General features: G+C 37.5%; 1 protein-coding gene across 1 annotated transcript in view; it reads right to left on the minus strand.

Moving 5' to 3' along the window:
• The window catches only part of HTR2C (5-hydroxytryptamine receptor 2C), a 343,880-nt gene that overhangs the window by 74,459 nt on the left and 248,953 nt on the right, over nt 1-20,468 (minus strand). Inside the window, exon 5 of the mRNA XM_025275906.3 lies at nt 16,858-17,058. Within this exon, the coding sequence (XP_025131691.2) occupies nt 16,858-17,058 (201 nt within the window). The remainder of the gene's footprint in view (nt 1-16,857; nt 17,059-20,468) is intronic.

Here is a 20,468-nt window from a genome sequence, read left to right on the forward strand (position 1 = left end):
TTCCGTAATGGGACTGTCTGGACGAGCCAAAAGGTATTATTTCAGTTATTCTTTATCTTGCAACTGGGATTCTGTGCTGTTTTCACACGAGTTTCTGATCGTGCCAGAATCTCCCTCACCCCTTTTGGGAAGGGATATACTGAGCAAGGTCCATGCCTCTGTTTTCATGAATATGGAGCCCTCCCTTTCTCTCCCTTTAGTTGAACAAAATGTAAATCCCAGAGTATGGGCTGATGGAAAATCTGTGGGTCAAGCACAAAATGCTATTCCTGTAGTTGTTAAGCTCAAAGACCCACACGTATTTCCACATAAGAAGCAGTATCCACTGAAACCTGAAGTTAAGGAAGGGTTAAAACCCATCATCAAAAATTTAAAGGAGCAGGGACTATTAATTCCCTGTAACAGTCCTTGCAACACTCCTATTTTGGGTATAAAGAAATCGAATGGTAAATGGAGACTAGTTCAAGATTTACGAATAATAAATGAGGCTGTAGTTCTTTTACATCCCGTGGTGCCTAATCCTTATACTCTATTGTCTGAAATTCCTGAACGGGCCAAATATTTCTCAGTAATTGATTTAAAGGATGCCTTCTATTCAGTGCCTTTGGCGGAAGAAAGTCAATTTCTATTTGCCTTTGAAGACCCTACGCAGACAGCTTCTCAGTTAACCTAAACAGTTTTGCCCCAGGGATTTCGTGACAGTCCTCACTTATTTGGACAAAGTTTGTCACAGGATCTGCAAAACTTTTAATAGCCCTGAAGCAGTGGTGTTACAATATGTAGATGATATTTTGCTCTGTGCTGAGACAGAGGAAGCTTGTTCGTGAGCCTCAGAAGATTTCTTAAACTTTCTGGCAGTCTGTGGTTACAAAGCATCAAGAGAAAAGGCTCAGCTTTGTCAACAATCGGTTAGATATCTGGGCCTAATCATATCAGAAGGGACTAGGGCCATAGGCCCTGAGAGAATTAAACCTATACTAAATCATCCCCTACCTATGACTTTAAGACAATTGAGAGGATTTTTGGGAATCACAGGTTACTGTCGCATTTGGATTCTAGGTTACGGGGAACTTGCCCGGCCTTTATATAAACTTACAGCTGAAACTCAGCAGGCCCAAACCGACAAACTGATTTGGTCTCCAGAAATTCAAAAGGCTTTTAAGGTTCTTCAGACTGCTCTCCTGCAAGCTCCAGCTCTGAGCTTGCCCACAGGGTCAGAATTTAATTTGTTTGTCACTGAAAGAAAAGGTGTGGCATTGGGAGTTTTGACACAACCCCGAGGGCCTCACCAGCAACCTATTGCTTATCTAAGCAGAGAATTAGATGTAATTTCACGTGGGTGGCCCCACTGCCTAAGAGTAATTGGGGCAGCGGCTTTATTAGCACCTGAAGCTTTAAAAATAATTAATGGAGGAAACCTTACTGTACTGACTTCTCATGATGTGAGTGGAATATTAAATTCTAAGGTTAATATTTGGATGACAGACAGTAGGATTCTTAAATATCAGTCATTGTTGTTAGAAGGACCAGTAACTAAGCTTAAAGTTTGTGGAAATTTAAATCCTGCCACTTTCCTTCCTGAGAAGGAAAATGAAATACCTGATCACGATTGTTCTCAATTCCTAACTTTAAACTATGCAGCTTGGGAGGATCTAAAGGATACCCCCATTAGACAATCCTGACATGGAAATATTTACAGATGGCAGTTCTTTTGTTCGGGATGGAAATCATAAAGCCGTGGTGACTGCTGAACAGGTTTTGGAAGCAAAATCTTTCCCCCAGGGAACCAGTGCTCAGTTAGCAGAGCTTGTGGCTCTGACCCGAGCTCTAGAGTTAAGCAAAGGGCAGCGGATGGGCCTGATAATCTATGTGAGTCTTCTGATGACTCCAAAAATCCTGAGTCTGCCGTTTGATCCTCAAGACAATGCCTTCCTGTTCTGGGCTCACTCCTACGCTGCACTCCACAATCGGTCTAACTGCTGGGTCTGTGGAGCACTCCCCTCTTCATCAGTGGAAGGCTTCCCATGGTGGACATCTCCACTTCAAGGAAAAGACTTTCTCCAAGTCCACTGGTGATAGAATACCTTAGACAACAATCACATGTGATGCCTCTTATTCATCTGATGACATCTACCAACCCTAAAATGGACTGGTGCAACATTTTGCACTTTAACTATGGACATAATGTGACTTTTAATTTCGATTCTGATTGTTTTGTTTTTGCTGTTTGCTCCCTGCATCTGTAACTGTATAACTGGATTTGTTTCTAGCCACATGAAAGCTTTTAAGTTACAAATGGTTGCTCAAACTCCTGCTACTGCTGTAGCTTCCTCCAGCTACTATTTGGGGCCCCTGGATCAGATATCCTCAATATGAGGATTAGGAGAATATGTTGCCTCACCAATTTAGGGACAACGCCCCTTGTCAGCTCAGAAGAAGTTATGGAACGAGAACGACACCTCTTTTCCCTAGGCAACATAATTCTCCTAAAAGAAAAGGGGGGAATGAGAGAGTCATTTCCTAGGCAGGTTGATAAGGAGTCTAGGGGTCCCCAAGGAGAGAGGGGTCTGGAATTCTCAAGGAGGAAGAAAGGACAAACTTTTTTTCTTTCTCTACATTCCTTAGGATTATATAACAATACTGTATCCTGCCTAAGGACAGTCTTTGGATTAAACCTTCTGTTATCTTAAAATGTAAATTATGGGAGTAGGTCTGATGAGGTCTTTACAACCTCCAATCATTCTTTGGATTATATAACTTCATGGTTAACACTAGCAAGCGGGTACTCTTTCTGCCCCCTTCTGATGCCTATGTCAGAAGTTTTCTCTATCTCCTTTATACTTTAATAAAATTTTACTACACAAAAGCTCTGAGCGATCAAGCCTTGTCTCTGGCCCCGGATTGAATTCTTCTCCTCCGGGGGCCAAGAATCCCGGTGTCTTCGTGTGATTCAACAACAACCTTTCAAAAGGATATTCTCTAGACAGGAAACACAAAAAGGGCGTATAAACTCGAACCCAAAAGAATAAAGTAAATGGCAACAGGATCATACTTATCAATAATTACCTTAAACGTAAATGGGTTGAATGCCCCAACCAAAAGACAAAGACTGGCTGAATGGATACAAAAACCAGACCCCTATATATGTTGTCTAACTCAATGAACCTAAGCCATGCCCGTGGGGCAACCCAGGATGGGCGGGTCATGCTGGAGAGATCTGACAGAATGTGGTCCACTGGAGAAGGGACTGGCAAAACACTTCAGTATTCTTGGCTTGAGAACCCCATGAACAGTATGAAAAGGCAAAGTGATAGGATACTGAAAGAGAAACTCCCCAGGTCAGTAGGTGCCCAATATGCTACTGAATATCAGTGGAGAAATAACTCTAGAAAGAATGAAGGGATGGAGCCAAAGCAAAAACAATACCCAGCTGTGGATGTGACTGGTGATAGAAGCAAGGTCCGATGCTGTAAAGAGCAATATTGCATAGGAACCTGGAATGTAAGGTCCATGAATCAAGGCAAATTGGAAGTGGTCAAACAATAGATGGCAAGAGTGAATGTCGACATTCTAGGAATCAGCGAACTGAAATGGACTGGAATGGGTGAATTTAACTCAGATGACCATTATATCTGCTACTGCGGGCAGGAATCCCTCAGAAGAAATGGAGTAGCCATCATGGTCAACAAAAGAGTCTGAAATGCAGTACTTGGATGCAATCTCAAAAATGACAGAATGATCTCTGTTCGTTTCCAAGGCAAACCATTCAATATCACAGTAATCCAAGTCTATGCCCCAACCAGTAATGCTGAAGAAGCTGAAGTTGAATGGTTCTATGAAGACCTACAAGACCTTTTAGAACTAACACCCAAAATAGATGTCCTTTTCATTATAGGGGACTGGAATGCAAAAGTAGGAAGTCAAGAAACACCTGGAGTGACAGGCAAATTTGGCCTTGGAATACAGAATGAAGCAGGGCAAACGCTAATAGAGTTTGTGAAGAAAATGCACTGGTCATAAGAAACACCCTCTTCCAACAACACAAGAGAAGACTCTACACATGGACATCACCAGATGGTCAACACCGAAATCAGATTGATTATATTCTTTGCAGCCAAAGATGGAGAAGCTCTATACAATCAGCAAAAAAAAGACCAGGAGCTGACTGTGGCTCAGACCATGAACTCCTTATTGCCAAATTCAGACTGAAATTGAAGAAAGTAGGGAAAACCAGTAGACCATTCAGGTATGACCTAAATCAAATCCCTTATGATTATACAGTGGAAGTGAGAAATAGATTTAAGGGTCTAGATCTGATAGATAGAGTGCCTGATGAACTGTGGAATGAGGTTCGTGGCATTCTACAGGAGACAGGGATCAAGACCATCCTCATGGAAAAGAAATGCAAAAAAGCAAAATGGCTGTCTGAGGAGGCCTTACAAATAGCTGTGAAAAGAAGAGAAATGAAAAGCAAAGGAGAAAAAGGAAAGATACAAGCATCTGAATGCAGAGTTCCAAAGAATAGCAAGAAGAGATAAGAAAGCCTTCTTCAGTGATCAATGCAAAGAAATAGAGGAAAAAAACAGAATGGGAAAGACTAGAGATCTCTTTAAGAAAATCAGAGATACCAAAGGAAAATTTCATGCAAAGATGGGCTCGATAAAGGACAGAAATGGTATGGACCTAACAGAAGCAGAAGATATTTAAAAAAGATGGCAAGAATACAGAGAAGAACTGTACAAAAAAGATCTTCATGACCCAGATAATCACGACGGTGTGATCACTCACCTAGAGCCAGATATCCTGGAATGTGAAGTCAAGTGGGCCTTAGAAAGCATCACTACGAACAAAGCTAGTGGAGGTGATGGAATTCCAGTTTAGATATTTCAAATCCTGAAAGATGATGCTGTGAAGTGCTGCACTCACTATGCCAGCAAATTTGGTAAACTCAGCAGTGGCCACAGGAAGAGAAAAGGTCAGTTTTCATTCCAATCCCAAAGAAAGGCAATGCCAAAGAATGCTCAAACTACCACACAATTGCACTCATGTCACATGCTAGTAAAGTAATGCTCAAAATTCTCCAAGCCAGGCATCAGCAATATGTGAACCGTGAACTTCCTGATGTTCAAGCTGGTTTTAGAAAAGGCAGAGGAACCAGAGATCAAATTGCCAACATCTGATGGATCATCGAGAAAGCAAGAGAGTTCCAGAAAAACATCCATCTCTGATTTATTGACTATGCCAAAGCCTTTGACTGTGTGGATCACAATAAACTGTGGAAAATTCTGAAAGACATGGGAATACCAGACCACCTGACCTGCCTCTTGAGAAATTTGTATGCAGGTCAGGAAGCAAGAGTTAGAACTGGACATGGAACAACAGACTGGTTCCAAATAGGAAAAGGAGTACATAAAGTCTGTATATTGTCACCCTGTTTATTTAACTTATATGCAGAGTACATCAGAGAAATGCTGGACTGGAAGAAACACAAGCTGGAATCAAGATTGCCAGGAGAAATATCAATAACCTCAGATAGGCAGATGACACCACCCTTATGGCAGAAAGTGAAGAGGAACTAAAACGCCTCTTGATGAAAGTGAAAGTGGAGAGTGAAAAAGTTGGATTAAAGCTCAACACTTAGAAAACGAAGATCATGGCATCTGGTCCCATCACTTCATGGGAAATAGATAGGGGAAATAGTGGAAACAGTGTCAGACTTTATTTTTTGGGCTCCAAAATCACTGCAGATGGTGACTGCAGCCATGAAATTAAAAGACGCTTACTCTTTGGAAGGAAAGTTATGACCAACCTAGATAGCATGTTCAAAAGCAGAGACATTACTTTGCCAACAAAGGTTCATCTAGTCAAGGCTATGGTTTTTCCTGTGGTCATGTATGGATGTGAGAGTTGGACTGTGAAGAAGGCTGAGCGCCGAAGAATTAATGTTTTTGAACTGTGGTGTTGGAGAAGACTCTTGAGAGTCCCTTGGACTGCAAGGAGATCCAACCAGTCCATTCTGAAGGAGATCAGCCCTGGGATTTCTTTGGAAGGAATGATGCTAAAGTTGAAACTCCAGTACTTTGGCCACCTCATGCGAAGAGTTGACTCTTTGGAAAAGACTGTGATGCTGGGAGGGATTGAGGACAAGAGGAGAAGGGGACGACAGAGGATGAGATGGCTGGATGGCATCACTGACTCGATGGACGTGAGTCTGAGTGAACTCCAGGAGTTGGTGATGGACAGGGAGGCCTGGCATGCTGCGATTTATGGGGTCGCAAAGTATCGGACACCACTGAGCAACTTATCTGATCTGATCTGATCTGATCTGTTATATGTTTTTTACAGGAGACCCACCTCAAAACAGTGGACACATACAGACTGAAAGTGAAGGGCTGGAAAAAGATTTTCCATGCTAATAGAGACCAAAAGAAAGCAGGAGTAGCAATACTCATATCAGATAAAATAGACTTTAAAACAAAGGTTGTGAAAAGACACAAAGAAGGTCACTACATAATGATCAAAGGATCAATCCAAAAAGAAGATATAACAATTATAAATATATATGCACCTAACATAGGAGCACCGCAATATGTAAGACAAATGCTAACAAGTATGAAGGGGGAAATTAACAATAACACAGTAATAGTGGGAGATTTTAATACCCCACTCATACCTATGGATAGATCAACCAAACAGAAAATTAACAAGGAAACACAGACTTTAAATGATATAATTGACCAGTTAGTCCTAACTGATATCTATAGGACATTTCACCCCAAAACAAAGAATTTCACCTTTTTCTCAAGCACACATGGAACCTTCTCCAGGATAGATCATATCCTGGGCCATAAAGCTAGCCTTGGTAAATTCAAAACAATTGAAATCATTCCAAGCATCTTTTCTGACCACAATACAGTAAGATTATATCTCAATTACAGGAGAAAAAATATTATAAATTCCAACATATGGAGGTTGAACAACACGCTGCTGAATAACTGACAATTCACAGAAGAAATCAAAAAAGAAATCAAAATTTGCATAGAAACAAATGAAAATGAAAACACAACAACCCAAAACCTGTGGGACACTGTAAAAGCAGTCCTAAGGGGAAAGTTCATAGCAATACAGTCATACCTCAAGAAACAAGAAAAAAGTCAAATAAATAACCTAACTCTACACCTAAAGCAACTAGAAAAGGAAGAAATGAAGAACCCCAGGGTTAGTAGATGGAAAGAAATCTTAAAAATTAGGGCAGAAATAAATGCAAAAGAAACAAAAGAGACCATAGCAGAAATCAACAAAGCCAAAAGCTGGTTCCTTGAAAGGATAAATAAAATTGACAAACCATTAGCCAGACTCATCAAGAAACAAAGGGAGAAAAATCAAATCAATAAAATTAGAAATGAAAATGGAGAGATCACAACAGACAACACAGAAATACAAAGGATCATAAGAGGCTACTATCAGCAATTATATGCCAATAAAATGGACAATGTGGAAGAAATGGACAAATTCTTAGAAAAGTACAACTTTCCAAAACTGGACTAGGAAGAAATAGAAAATCTTAACAAACCCATCACAAGCATGGAAATTGAAACTGTAATCAGAAATCTTCCAGCAAACAAAAGCCCAGGTCCAGACGGCTTCACAGCTGAATTTTACCAAAAATGTAGAGAAGAGCTAACACCTATCCTACTCAAACTCTCCAGAAAATTGCAGAGGAAGGTAAACTTCCAAACTCATTCTATGAGGCCACCATCACCTTAATACCAAAATCTGAAAAAGATGCCACAAAAAAAGAAAACTACAGGCCAATATCACTGATGAACATAGATGCAAAAACCCTTAACAAAATTCTAGCAATCAGAATCCAACAACACATTATAAAAGATCATACATCATGACCAAGTGGGCTTTATCCCAGGAATGTAAGGATTGTTCAATATCCACAAATCAAAATGAATCCGCCACAGGTATACATGTGTTCCCCATCCTGAGGCAAAACTAATACAATTTTTTAAAGTTTAAAAATGAAATAAAATTAAAAAAAAAAGAAGAAAAAGAAAGGAGAAATTAGAAAAAAAATCCGCATATCAATCAATGTAATACCCCTCATTAACAAATTGAAAAATAAAAGCCATATGATTATCTCAATAGATGCAGAGAAAGCCTTTGACAAAATTCAACATCCATTTATGATAAGAACTCTCCAGAAAGCAGGAATAGAAGGAATATACCTAAACATAATAAAAGCTATAGATGACAAACCCACAGCAAACATTATCTTCGATGGTGAAAAATTGAAAACATTTCCCCTAAAGTCAGGAACAAGACAAGGGTGCCCACTTTCACCACTACTATTCAACAGAGTTTTGGAAGTTTGGGCCAGAGCAATCAGAGCAGAAAAAAAAAATAAAAGGATTCCAAATTGGAAAAGAAGAAGCAAAACCTCACTGTTTGCAGATGACATGATCCTCTACATAGAAAACTCTAAAGACTTCACCAGAAAATTACTAGAGCTAATCAGTGAATATAGTAAAGTTGCAGGATATAAAAAATTAACACACAGAAATCCCTTGCATTCCTATAGATTAGTAATGAGAAAATAGAAAGAGAAATTAAGGAAACAATTCAATTCACCATTACAACAAAAAGAATAAAATACTTAAGAATATATCTACCTAAAGAAAAAAATATCTATATATAGAAAACTATAAAACACTGGTGAAAGAAATCAAAGCAGACACCAATAGATGGAGAAATATACTGTGTTCATGGATTGGAAGAGTCAATATAGTGAAAATGAGTATACTACCCAAAACAATTTATAGATTCAATGCAATCCCTATCAAGCTACCAACGGTATTCTTCACAGAGCTAGAACAAATAATTTCACAATTTGTATGGAAATACAAAAAACCTTGAATAGCCAAAGGAATCTTGAGAAGGAAGAATGAAACTGGAGGAATCAACCTGCCTGACTTCAGGCTCTACTACAAAGCCACAGTCATCAAGACAGTATGGTACTGGCATAAAACAGAAATATAGATCAATGGAATAAAATAGAAAGCCCAGAGATAAAGCCACGCACCTATGGACACCTTACCTTTGACAAAGGAGGCAAGAATATACAATGGATTAAAGACAATCTCTTTAACAAGTGGTGCTGGGAAAACTGGTCAACCACTTGTAAAAGAATGAACACTTTCTAACACCATACACAAAAATAAACTCAAAATGGATTAAAGATCTCAACGTAAGACCAGAAACTATAAAACTCCTAGAGGAGAACATAGGCAAAACACTCTCTGACATACATCACAGCAGGATTCTCGATGACCCACCTTCCAGAATATTGGAAATAAATGCAAAAGTAAACAAATGGGACCTAATTAACCTTAAAAGCTTCTGCACAACAAAGGAAACTATAAGCAAGGTGAAAAGACAGCCTTCAGAATGGGAGAAAATAATAACAAATGAAGCAACTGACAAACAACTAATCTCAAAATATACAAGCAACTCCTACATCTCAATTCCAGAAAAATAAACGACCCAATCAAAAAATGGGCCAAAGAACTAAATAGACATTTCTCCAAAGAAGACATACAGATGGCTAACAAACACATGAAAAGATGCTCAACATCACTCATTATCAGAGAAATGCAAATCAAAACCACTATAAGGTACTATTTCACTCCAGTCAGAATGGCTGTGATCCAAAAGTCTACAAGCAAGAAATGCTGGAGAGGGTGTGGAGAAAAGGGAACCCTCTTACACTGTTGGTGGGAATGCAAACTAGTACAGGCCACTATGGAGAACAGTGTGGAGATTCCTTAAAAGACTGGAAATAGAACTGCCTTATGATCCAGCAATCCCACTGCTGGGCATACACACTGAGGAAACCAGAAGGGAAAGAGACACATGTACCCCAATGTTCATTGCAGCACTGTTTACAATAGCCAGGACATGGCAGCAACCTAGATGTCCATCAGCAGATGGATGGATAAGAAAGCAGTGGTACATATACACAATGGAGTATTACTCAGCCATTAAAAGAATACATTTGAATCCGTTCTAATGAGGTGGATGAAACTGGAGCCTATTATACAGAGTGAAGTAAGCAAGAAAAACACCAATGCAGTATACTAACACATATATATGGAATTTAGAAAGATGGTAACAATAACCCTGTATACGAGACAGCAAAAGAGACACTGATGTATAGAACAGTCTTGTCGACTCTGTGTGAGAGGGAGAGGGTGGGATGATTTGGGAGAATGGCATTGAAACATGTATAATATCATATATGAAACGAGTCACCAGTCGAGGTTCGATGAATGATACAGGATGCTTGGGGCTGGTGCACTGGGACGACCTAGAGGGATGGTATGGGGAGGGAGGAGGGAGGAGGGTTCAGGATGGGGAACATGTGTATACCTGTGGCGGATTCATGTTGATATATGGCAAAACCAATACAATATTTTAAAGTTAAAAAATAAAATTAAAAAAAAAAAGAATGAATTAAGTTATATTGATTACAAAAGAATTCAGGAGTCTTTACCAATACAAATAAATGAATAACAAAGTGGGCAAGAAAATCCTTCCTTAGAGTATGCCAACTAATAAAGGAAGAAAGAATAATAAAGTGAGAAAAATTATCAGTCTACAATCACATAATAATAAATGGTTCAGAGATGAGTAATCAGTGGATTCTAAGTCCATTGGGTTAAAGCTTATTGTGAAATAATTTCTTTATTTACAAATATATGTAGATTTTTCTATTTACCTTTTGGTAAACATTTCTATTTCATTTTAATTTCAATCACTTTATGATTCCAACACTTGAAATTTATTGAGAATTAATTTATGGTCAAATATATGGTCAATTTTGAGAAATATTTCTTGAAAATAACGGAAAAATGTATTTTTCACTTGTCAATGAGTTCAGCTTTTTTCATTGTCCTCATACAATCACTGAAAAGAGTGTGTTAAAATCTTATACCATGATTGCAGATTTGTCTGTCTTTACAATTCTGTCCATTTTTGACTTAGTAATGTTGAGGCCATATTATTACACATATACATGTTTATTATGCTGTGTCTTCCAAATGAATTAAATACTTCATCATTATGAAGTAACTGTTCTTTAAAATTATTATTTTTTGCTGAAAAATATATCCTGGTAAATTGTTAACATAGCTACACAGTCTTTCATTGGTTAGTGCTTTTGTGGGGTACCTTTTTAATCCTTTACTTTCCTTGTGATTTGTATATGCTTCTTATAAACAAACGCATAGATTATTTTTTCAACTCTTGTCTGAGAGTCTTAGAATATTTACTTCCATTTACAATGAATATAACTATGGATATATTTGGTTTTAATTCTGCCATCTTAGTACATGTTTCTATATTTTGCCACCTGATTTGTATTTACTTTCTTTTAATATTTTATTGCCTCTGTTTGGATTTATTATATTATTCTCTAATATTTTTCTATAAATTTGGAAGTTAAACGTTTCTTTTCTATTAGTGATTACCTTTGAATGGACATGTTATACTTAGTTATCAAAGCTTAATATTAAATATCATTTTTATTTTTCTCCTAGACAATGAAAAAGTTTACTTTCAACCCTCTGTTCTTATATGCTATTGTTTTGTGAATTTTAGTTTCATTAATATACTGAGCTCCATAAAAATTATCATTATTGTTTTATAAGTCAATGTTTATGTTTAACTTCATATTTACCATTTGCATTGCATTTAGTCACTTCCTACATCTCCAGCCTTCTATTTGTGGCCATTTTCCTTTGTTTAAAGAATATCCTTTATTATTTTGTTAATTAGGAGTTTGCTTTTGTCATGTTCTCTTAGTTTTTGCTTGTCTGATAATGTCTTTATTTCACTTTGATTCTTGAGTGATTCTATAATTTTGCTGAATATATGATTCTAATTTAGCATTCACTTTTTAAAAACTTTATTTTGTATTGGGATATAGCTGATTAATAATGTTGTGATAATTTCAGATGATTAGTGAAGGGACTCAGTTATACATATATCAGTTATACATATATTGACACTACCGTTTGAATGGTAGTGTTGAAGGTAGTGTTGAATGGTAGTTCTCATTGTTGTTGAGAAGGCATTCATCCATCTTATCATTGCTTTATTGAACTAAACTTGATCTTTTTTTTCTTTAAGGTTTATATTTTCTCTTTTTCTGCAGTGTCACTATGATGGCTCTAAATGTGGACTGCTTTTTATTCATTCTGCTTGAGACTTGTTGAGCTCTTTAAATGTGAGTATCTGTGTCTTTCATCAATTTGAAAAGCCATTATTTCTTCAAATCTTATTTTCCTACCATTCTTTGCTCACCTTGTGGAACTCTTCTAATTTTATACTGTATGTCTATTATCTTTTTATTTTCTCTTTTATAACCTTTCAATTTTCCTTGCTTCATTCATCACAGTTTCCTGTAACTGACATCTAGTAATGCTTTCTTAGTCTTCTTATCCAGTAATGCTTTCTCTTGTCTAATCTGTCTTTGAATTCTAAAGTTTTCATGTCAGTGCTTAAGTTCCACATTTTCTCATTGTTTATTGATTGTATCTTAAATGTCATGCTTTATAGTTTGCAGTTTCTTGCTGAAATATTTAAGTTTAGCTTATAATTTTCATGTGCTGTGCTGTGTTTAGCCACTCAGTTGTGTCTGACTCTTTGCGACCCTGTGGACTGTTGCCTGCCAGGATCCTCTGTCCATGGGACGTCTCCAGGGAGGAATAATGGAGTGGGTTGCCATGTCCTCCTCCAGGGGATCATACCAACCCAAGGGTCAAATCCAGGTCTCCCACATTGCAGGCAAATTCTTCACCATCTGAGCAACCAGGGAAGCCCAAGAACACTGGAGTGGGTAGCCTATACTTTCTCCAGGGGATCTTCCCGACGCAGGAATTGAACCGGGGTCTCATGCATTGCAGGCGGATTCTTTACCAGCTGAGCTACCAGGGAAGCGCTGATTTCCATGTGCACACTACAAACAAAACACACTGTCTTGTTTTCTTCATGTTGTCTTATTTCTTCTTTTCTATTGAGTCCTTCCAATGAAGGACTGATGTTGAAGGTGAAACTCCAATACTTTGGCCTCCTGATGTAAAAACTGACTCATTGGAAAAGACCCTGATGCTGGGAAAGATTGAAGGCAAGAGGAGAAGGGGACAACAGAGGATAAAACGGTTGAATGGCATCCCCAACCCAATGGACATGAGTTTGAGCAAGTTCCGGGAGTTGGGGATGGACAGGGAAGCCTGGCATGCTGCAGTCCATGGGGTCGCAAAGAGTCTGACATGACTGAGCAACTGAACTGAACTGATATGGTTCATGTTGTCTTGTTTCTTCATGTGCCTGTTTATCATTGTATTTCAGTTACAGGAATTAAAAATAATTGAAAGAAATAATTTCAAACCTAGGATGATTTTTTTTTTGCTTCTATCAAGAAAATTAGAAAGGTCAAAAATATGAAATCACTTTATTCCAATTTTCAGGCTCAATATTTTTTTGGTTACATAGGTGACTTGAATGAAGCCTGAACTCCATGTCAATGGTTGTTTAATTCTGCTTCATCTGTATTTCTAGTGAACAGGCCTTTGGGATCCAAAAATAAGCTCAAGTTGATTGACCTTTGCCAGGCTCATGAGATTAGAATGAGCTTCTCAACCTTTTTATCACATCTTCAGGTTTGCAAATGCTTCATTAGCAGACATGACCCAAAAGTCATACTCATTTTTCTGGATCTCTGTCTTTCTGGATGTCTAACTATTTTATTATCTTCTCAATGCTTATATTTTTTTTTCCATATTTTTGTTGTCTTTAGCACAAGAATCTGTCTAAATTACACAGGCTGTAATTGTTGGAAGTTAATAGTTTTCTAATTATTAGAAGCTTATGGCAGAAAGTGAAGAGGAACTAAAAAGCCTCTTGATGTAGGTGAAAGTGGAGAGTGAAAAAGTTGGCCTAAAGCTCAACATTCAGAAAACGAAGATCATGGCATCTGGTCCCATCACTTCATGGGAAATAGATGGGGAAACAGTGGAAACCGTGTCAGACTTTATTTTTGGGGGCTCCAAAATCACTGCAGATGGTGACTGCAGCCATGAAATTAAAAGACGCTTACTCCTTGGAAGGAAAGTCATGACCAACCTAGAGAGCATATTCAAAAGCAGAGACATTACTTTGCCAACAAAGGTCCATCTAGTCAAGGCTATGGTTTTTCCTGTGGTCATGTATGGATGTGAGAGTTGGACTGTGAAGAAGGCTGAGCGCCGAAGAATTGATGCTTTTGAACTGTGGTGTTGGAGAAGACTCTTGAGAGTCCCTTGGACTGCAAGGAGATCCAACCAGTCCATTCTGAAGGAGATCAGCCCTGGGATTTCTTTGGAAGGAATGATGCTAAAGCTGAAACTCCAGTACTTTGGCCACCTCATGCGAAGAGTTGACTCATTGGAAAAGACTCTGATGCTGGGAGGGATTTGGGGCAGGAGGAGAAGGGGGATGGTAGAGGATGAGATGGCTGGATGGCATCACTGACTCGATGGACGTGAGTCTGTGTGAACTCCGGGAGTTGGTGATGGACAGGGAGGCCTGGTGTGCTGCAATTCATGGGGTCAGAAAGAGTCAGACACGACTGAGCAACTAAACTGAACTGAACTGAATTGATGCTTTTGAACTGTGGTGTTGGAGAAGACTCTTGGAGTCACTTGGACTGCAAGGAGATCCAGCCAGTCAATCCTAAAGGAAATTAGTCCTGAATAATAATTGGAAGGACTGATACTGAAGTTGAAATTCCAATACTTTGGCCACTTGATGTGAAGAACTGACTCATTGAAAAAGACCCTGATGCTGGGAAAGATTGAAGGTGAGAGAAGGGGATGACAGAGGATGAGATGGTTGGATGACATCACTGATTCGATGGACATAAGTTTGAGTAAGCCCCGGGAGTTGGTGATGGACAGGGAAGCCTGGCATGCTGCAGTCCATGGTGTTGGAAAGAGTCAGGCACGACTGAGCAACTCAACTGAACTGAATGCTTCTAAGATTCTGATTTAATTTAGCTGTGTATTTCTTTTGTAAGCACCATAAGAACTAGCATCTTCCTAGAGAAGCTCTTCAGTATGGAGATGGTAAAAATCTGTAAACCTTTGGACATGTAGTTCAAATTGTGTATATAGATGCACTTTTCTTTCTGGAAGATGTTTCATTGCTTTTTCTCTAAAGGGGTGTGTGTGTGTGTGTGTGTGTGTGTGTAGCCACCTATAATAGAACAATCTTAAAACTTAAATTTATTTTATCAATAAATCCAGAGTCAAAAATCTTTCAATGATATCAGAAACATGGTCTTGATCTTGTAAATTTTACTGGAATCTTTTACAGAAACATAACTTTGAAGAATTATTTAATGAAATACTAACTTTAAATTCCAACTGGAAGAGAAAAAATAAAAGGAAAAATGGATTGTAAAAGCCCTTATATGCCAATCAGTTAAATTTTGTGACTTGAATATTAGCGTTCCATCACTTCATGGCAAATAGACGGGGAAACAATGGAAATAGTGAGAGACTTTAATTTTTTGTGCTCCAAAATCACTGCAGATGGTGACTGCAGCCATTAAATTAAAAGGTGCTTAATCCTTGGAAGAAGAGCTATGACCAACCTAGACAGCATATTAAAAACCAGAGACATTACTTTGCCAACAAAGGTCTGTCCAGTCAAAGCTATGGTTTTTTCAGTAGTCATGTATGGATGTGAGAGTTGGACTATAAAGAAAGCTGAGCACTGAAGAATTGATGCTTTTGAACTGTGGTGTTGGAGAAGATTCTTGAGAGTCTCTTGGACTGCAAGGAGATCCAACCAGTCCATTATAAAGGAAGTCAGTCCTGAATATTCATTGGAAGGATTGATGTTGAAGCTGAAACTCCAATACTTTGGCCACCTGAAGCCAAGAAGTGACTCATTGGAAGAGACCCTGATGCTGGGAAAGATTGAAGGCAGGAGGAGAAGGGGATGACAGAGGATGAGATGGTTGGATGACATCACTGACTCAATGGACATGAGTTTGAGTAAACTCCAGGAGTTGGTGATGGACAGGGAGGCCTGGTGTGCTACAGTCCCTGGGGTTGCAAAGAGTCAGACATGACTGAGCGACTGAACTGACTGACTGAACTGAAGGTATGCATATTTTAAATATAAGCAATAAGATCATTTCTATCCCTTCAACCTTCCCCAAATCTTCAAAGAAACCAATAGATGTTTTTCTTTTTGCATAACCAGAATTCAAGGATACATTTAAAAACATGGGGCAAATAGCATATTTTACGTAGATTAACAGTATAAATTTAGACATGTTTACTTTGTGAAGATTTGTATTGCACTATAAAATTTTCTACTGAAGATACAGAGTTAGAATAAAAATGTTAGGATTAATATTCTGGGATAGATTGATCTTTTCCAAGATTTAAATGCTCTATTTTAAAAATTTAAACTTTGCCATATATTTTTGTCATCTTCAAATCATTTTAAATATCTCACAGGTATGTGTCTGTGTTGCAGAATTCATTGGCACTTTGACTCACAAAATAATTTAGCAGCATAAACGGAAACTTTACTTTTGCATATTCATATGCTTTACATTTCTTTCATTATTGTTAACCTAAATATCAGATAAATAGGTTAAGAATAATCATTAACTAGAAGAATCCCGATTAAACGCAAATGTTACCAGTCGACGTCTGTACGTTGTTCACAGTACATAATCCGAAAGTATTGAGCATAGCCGCTGCAATTCTACTGGCCAAGAAAGTTAATTACCTAAAGAAATTGCCCAAACAATAGCAATCTTCATGATGGCCTTAGTCCGTGAATTGAAACGGCTATGCTCAATAGGATTACGTATTGCTACATACCGATCCAGCGAAATAGCGCAGAGGTGCATGATGGACGCTGTAGAAAATAAAACATCTAAAGAAATCCAGACGGGGCACAAATATCTAGGTAGTGGCCAGACATAATCTGAAAGAGAACAGAGAGAAGACAAGAAGAACATGTTATGCAAATTATACTGACTATAGTTTTAGTCTATTTTTTCTCATAATCTAAATTTTTAAAAGGAAGTGAAATTTGGTATGCATTGTTTTTCCATAGTGATGATGATGACAATGATGACAATAACAATAACGCATTCAGTGTTACATATATTATTTTTTATTGAGGTAAAACTTACATATTATAAAATTAATCATTTTTAATTGCACAATCCTGAAGCATTTAGTCCATTCACATCATCATGTAACCATCACCTCTTTCTAGTTCTAAAACATTTCATCATTGCAAAAGGAAACTTCTACCCATTAAGCAGTCACCCTCCATTTTCTCATTTTTCACCCTCCTACCCATCCCCCTCCCCAGCCCCTGAAAATTTCTTATTTGCTTTTTACCTCTTGAATTTAGCTAATCTGGGTATTTCATATAACCAGAATCATACAGTAGGCAACATTTTGTGTCTTACTTCTTTCACTTAGCACAGTATTTTTAAGGTTCTTCCATTTTGTAGCTTCTATAAGTACTTCATTCTTTTCTATCACTGATGCTTTTATCAGTTGAGATTTTTTTTTTTTTTGGATGCTCTTATAAATGGAATTGTTTTCTCAGTTTCGTTTATGATTTTCTCATTTCTCCTGTATAGAACTATAATTAATTTTCATGTATAAATCTTGTATCCTCCAATTTTGCTGAACTCATTTATTAGATCTATATTTTTATGTGTGGGTTCTTTAGGATATTCCATATGAAAGATCATGTCATCTGTGAAAAGTGGTAATTTTATTTTTTCTTTTCCAGTTTTCCTCTGCCTTTTATTTTCTTTCTTGTTTGATTTCTCTAGATAGAATTTCCAGTGCAATGTTAAGTGTAAGTAGTAAAAGCAGATGTCTTGTCTTTTTCCTGATCTTAAAGTGTAATCTTTCATTCTTTCATTATTGAGTCGGATGTTAACTGTGGGTTTTTCATAAATGCCCTTTATCGTGTTGAGGAAGATTCCTTTTATACCTAGTTTGTTGCATGTTTTTATCATGAACGAGTGATGGGTTTTGCTAAATACCTTTTCTCTATCAGTAGAGATGATCGTGTGCTTCTCTTACCTTTATTGTATTAATGTGATGTATTACATTAATTGACTTTTATATGCTGAGCCATCTTTCATTCCTGGGATAAGTCACACTTGGTTATGGTGTATAATATGATGCCAAATTTAGTTTGCTTTTATTTTGTTGAGGATTTTTTGCATCTATATTCAAAAGTGACATTGGTCTATACTTATCTTTTCTTGTAATCTGGATTTGGTATCTGGATAATGCTGATCTCATAGAATGAGTTACAATTGTTTCCTCATCTTTTATTTTGTAGAAGTTTGAAAAATACTGGTGTTAATTCTTCTTTAAATGATTGATAAAATTTTCCAGTGGTGCCATCTGGTCCAGGACTTGTCTTGCTGGCAGGTTTTTTGATTATTGAGAAAACGTCTTTACTTGTTATCAGAGTCTTTATTTCTTCTTGAGACACTTTTAGTAGTTTGCATGTTTCTAGGAATTTGTTCATTTAATTTAGGTTATGTGGTTTGTTGGAGTACAATTGTTTGCTTATTATTTTATAATTCTTTTAATTTCTCTAAGTTCAGTCATAATGCCCCTCACCACTTTCATTTTTAATTTTGGAAATTTGTGTCTTCTCTCTTTTTTTCATAGTATTTCTAGTTGAAGGTTTATCAACTTTGTTGACTTTATTGTGCCTTGAGTCTCAATTTCTCCATTTTTTGAAGTAGAGTTTATAGTTTTGCCATATCCAGAATTCTTGGTTGACAGAATTTTTGTTGTTGTTGCGTGCATTAAATCTGCAATCTCACAGCCTTCTGGCCCCCATGGTTTCTAAAGAGAAATCCATTATTAATCTCGTTAAAGATCCTGTATAATTTTGACCATAATGTCTTGGTGTGGATCCCTTGAAATAATATATGTTTATAGAGTTCATTGAGCTTCTTATACATATAGATTCATATCTTTCCTCAAAGTGTGAAAAATTTTGGCCAACAGTTCCTTAAATTTCTTTCTGCGTGTTTTCCCCCTTCTCCTCCTCTTCTGGCACTATCATTATGCATGTGTTAGTAAACTTGATAGTGTCTCATGTGTCTCTAGGGTGCTGTTCATTTTCCTTCATCTATTCTCTTTCTTCTCACACTGGATGATCTCAATTGATCTGTCTCAAAGTTCTTCAATTTTTCCTTCTTTTTGCTCAGTTCTGCAGTTGAATCAGTCTAGTAAATTTTTAACTTCAGTTTTTGCATTTTTCATCCTCCAAATATCTATTTGATTTCTTTCTATTATTTATATTCCTTTATTGCTATTCTTTGTTGAGATGACATTTTCCTTATTTCCTTTGGTTCTTTGTCCATGGTTTCCTTTGGCTATATGAGCACTTTGAGAGTTGATTTAAAGCCTTTGTCTATTTAAGTCTAATGCCTAGGCTTCCTCAGTATCATTTTCTATTTTTTTTTTTTTTTTTACTATAAAGGAGTCATACTTTCTAGTTTCTTTGCATTCTTCTTACCTTTGATGAAACTTGAATATTTTGAACTTCATAATGTGGCAACTCAGGAACTTAGATTTTTTTTTCCCCTAGACATGCATGGTTCAGAGGTCAGCTAGAGATTTAAGCAGAGTTTATGGTTCCCCAGAGAAGAATCTGTGGTTCGCTCTATCTCTATCCTTTCCTAGATTCTCCCTCAACTTTTAGTTTTGAGATTCCCTCAAATTCTGTCTTCAGTTCCTCTGAGCTACTAAAACTACAGATTTTTGGGAAGTTTAGTATTTTACCTGGCATAGACTGCATCTTCCACTTTGGCTAATAAGTCATGAAATTTGTAAACTCAGCCAGTGTTGTTCATTTCTTCCAGGTCTTAAGAAACCCAAGAATCTTTGTTTTAGGTTTTTCTCCAGTATGTTTAGAGTTGTTTTTGTATTGTGTTTAGACTTGTTTTTGTATTGTGTTTAGAGTTGATGGGCTTGCCTGATAGCTCAGTTGGTAAAGAATCTGCCTGCAATGCAGGAGACCCTGGCTCAATTCCTGGGTTGGGAAGATCCTCTGGAGAAGGGATAGGCTACCCACTCCAGTATTCTTGGGCTTCCCTTTTGACTCAGCTGGTAAAGAATCCACCTGCAATGTGGGAGACATGGGTACAATCCCTGGGTTGGGAAGATCCCCTGGAGAAGGAAAGGCTACCTACTCCAGTATTGTGGCCTAGAGCATTCCGTGAACTGTATAGTCCATGGGGTTGCAAAGAGTCAGACACGACTGAGAGACTTTCACTTTCATTTTCCACTGGCAATACCAGAAGTGTAACTAACAACCACTGGAATTCAAGGAGCAAA

Source organism: Bubalus bubalis, chromosome X, assembly GCF_019923935.1.
Source record: "Bubalus bubalis isolate 160015118507 breed Murrah chromosome X, NDDB_SH_1, whole genome shotgun sequence".
NCBI lineage: Eukaryota > Metazoa > Chordata > Mammalia > Artiodactyla > Bovidae > Bubalus > Bubalus bubalis.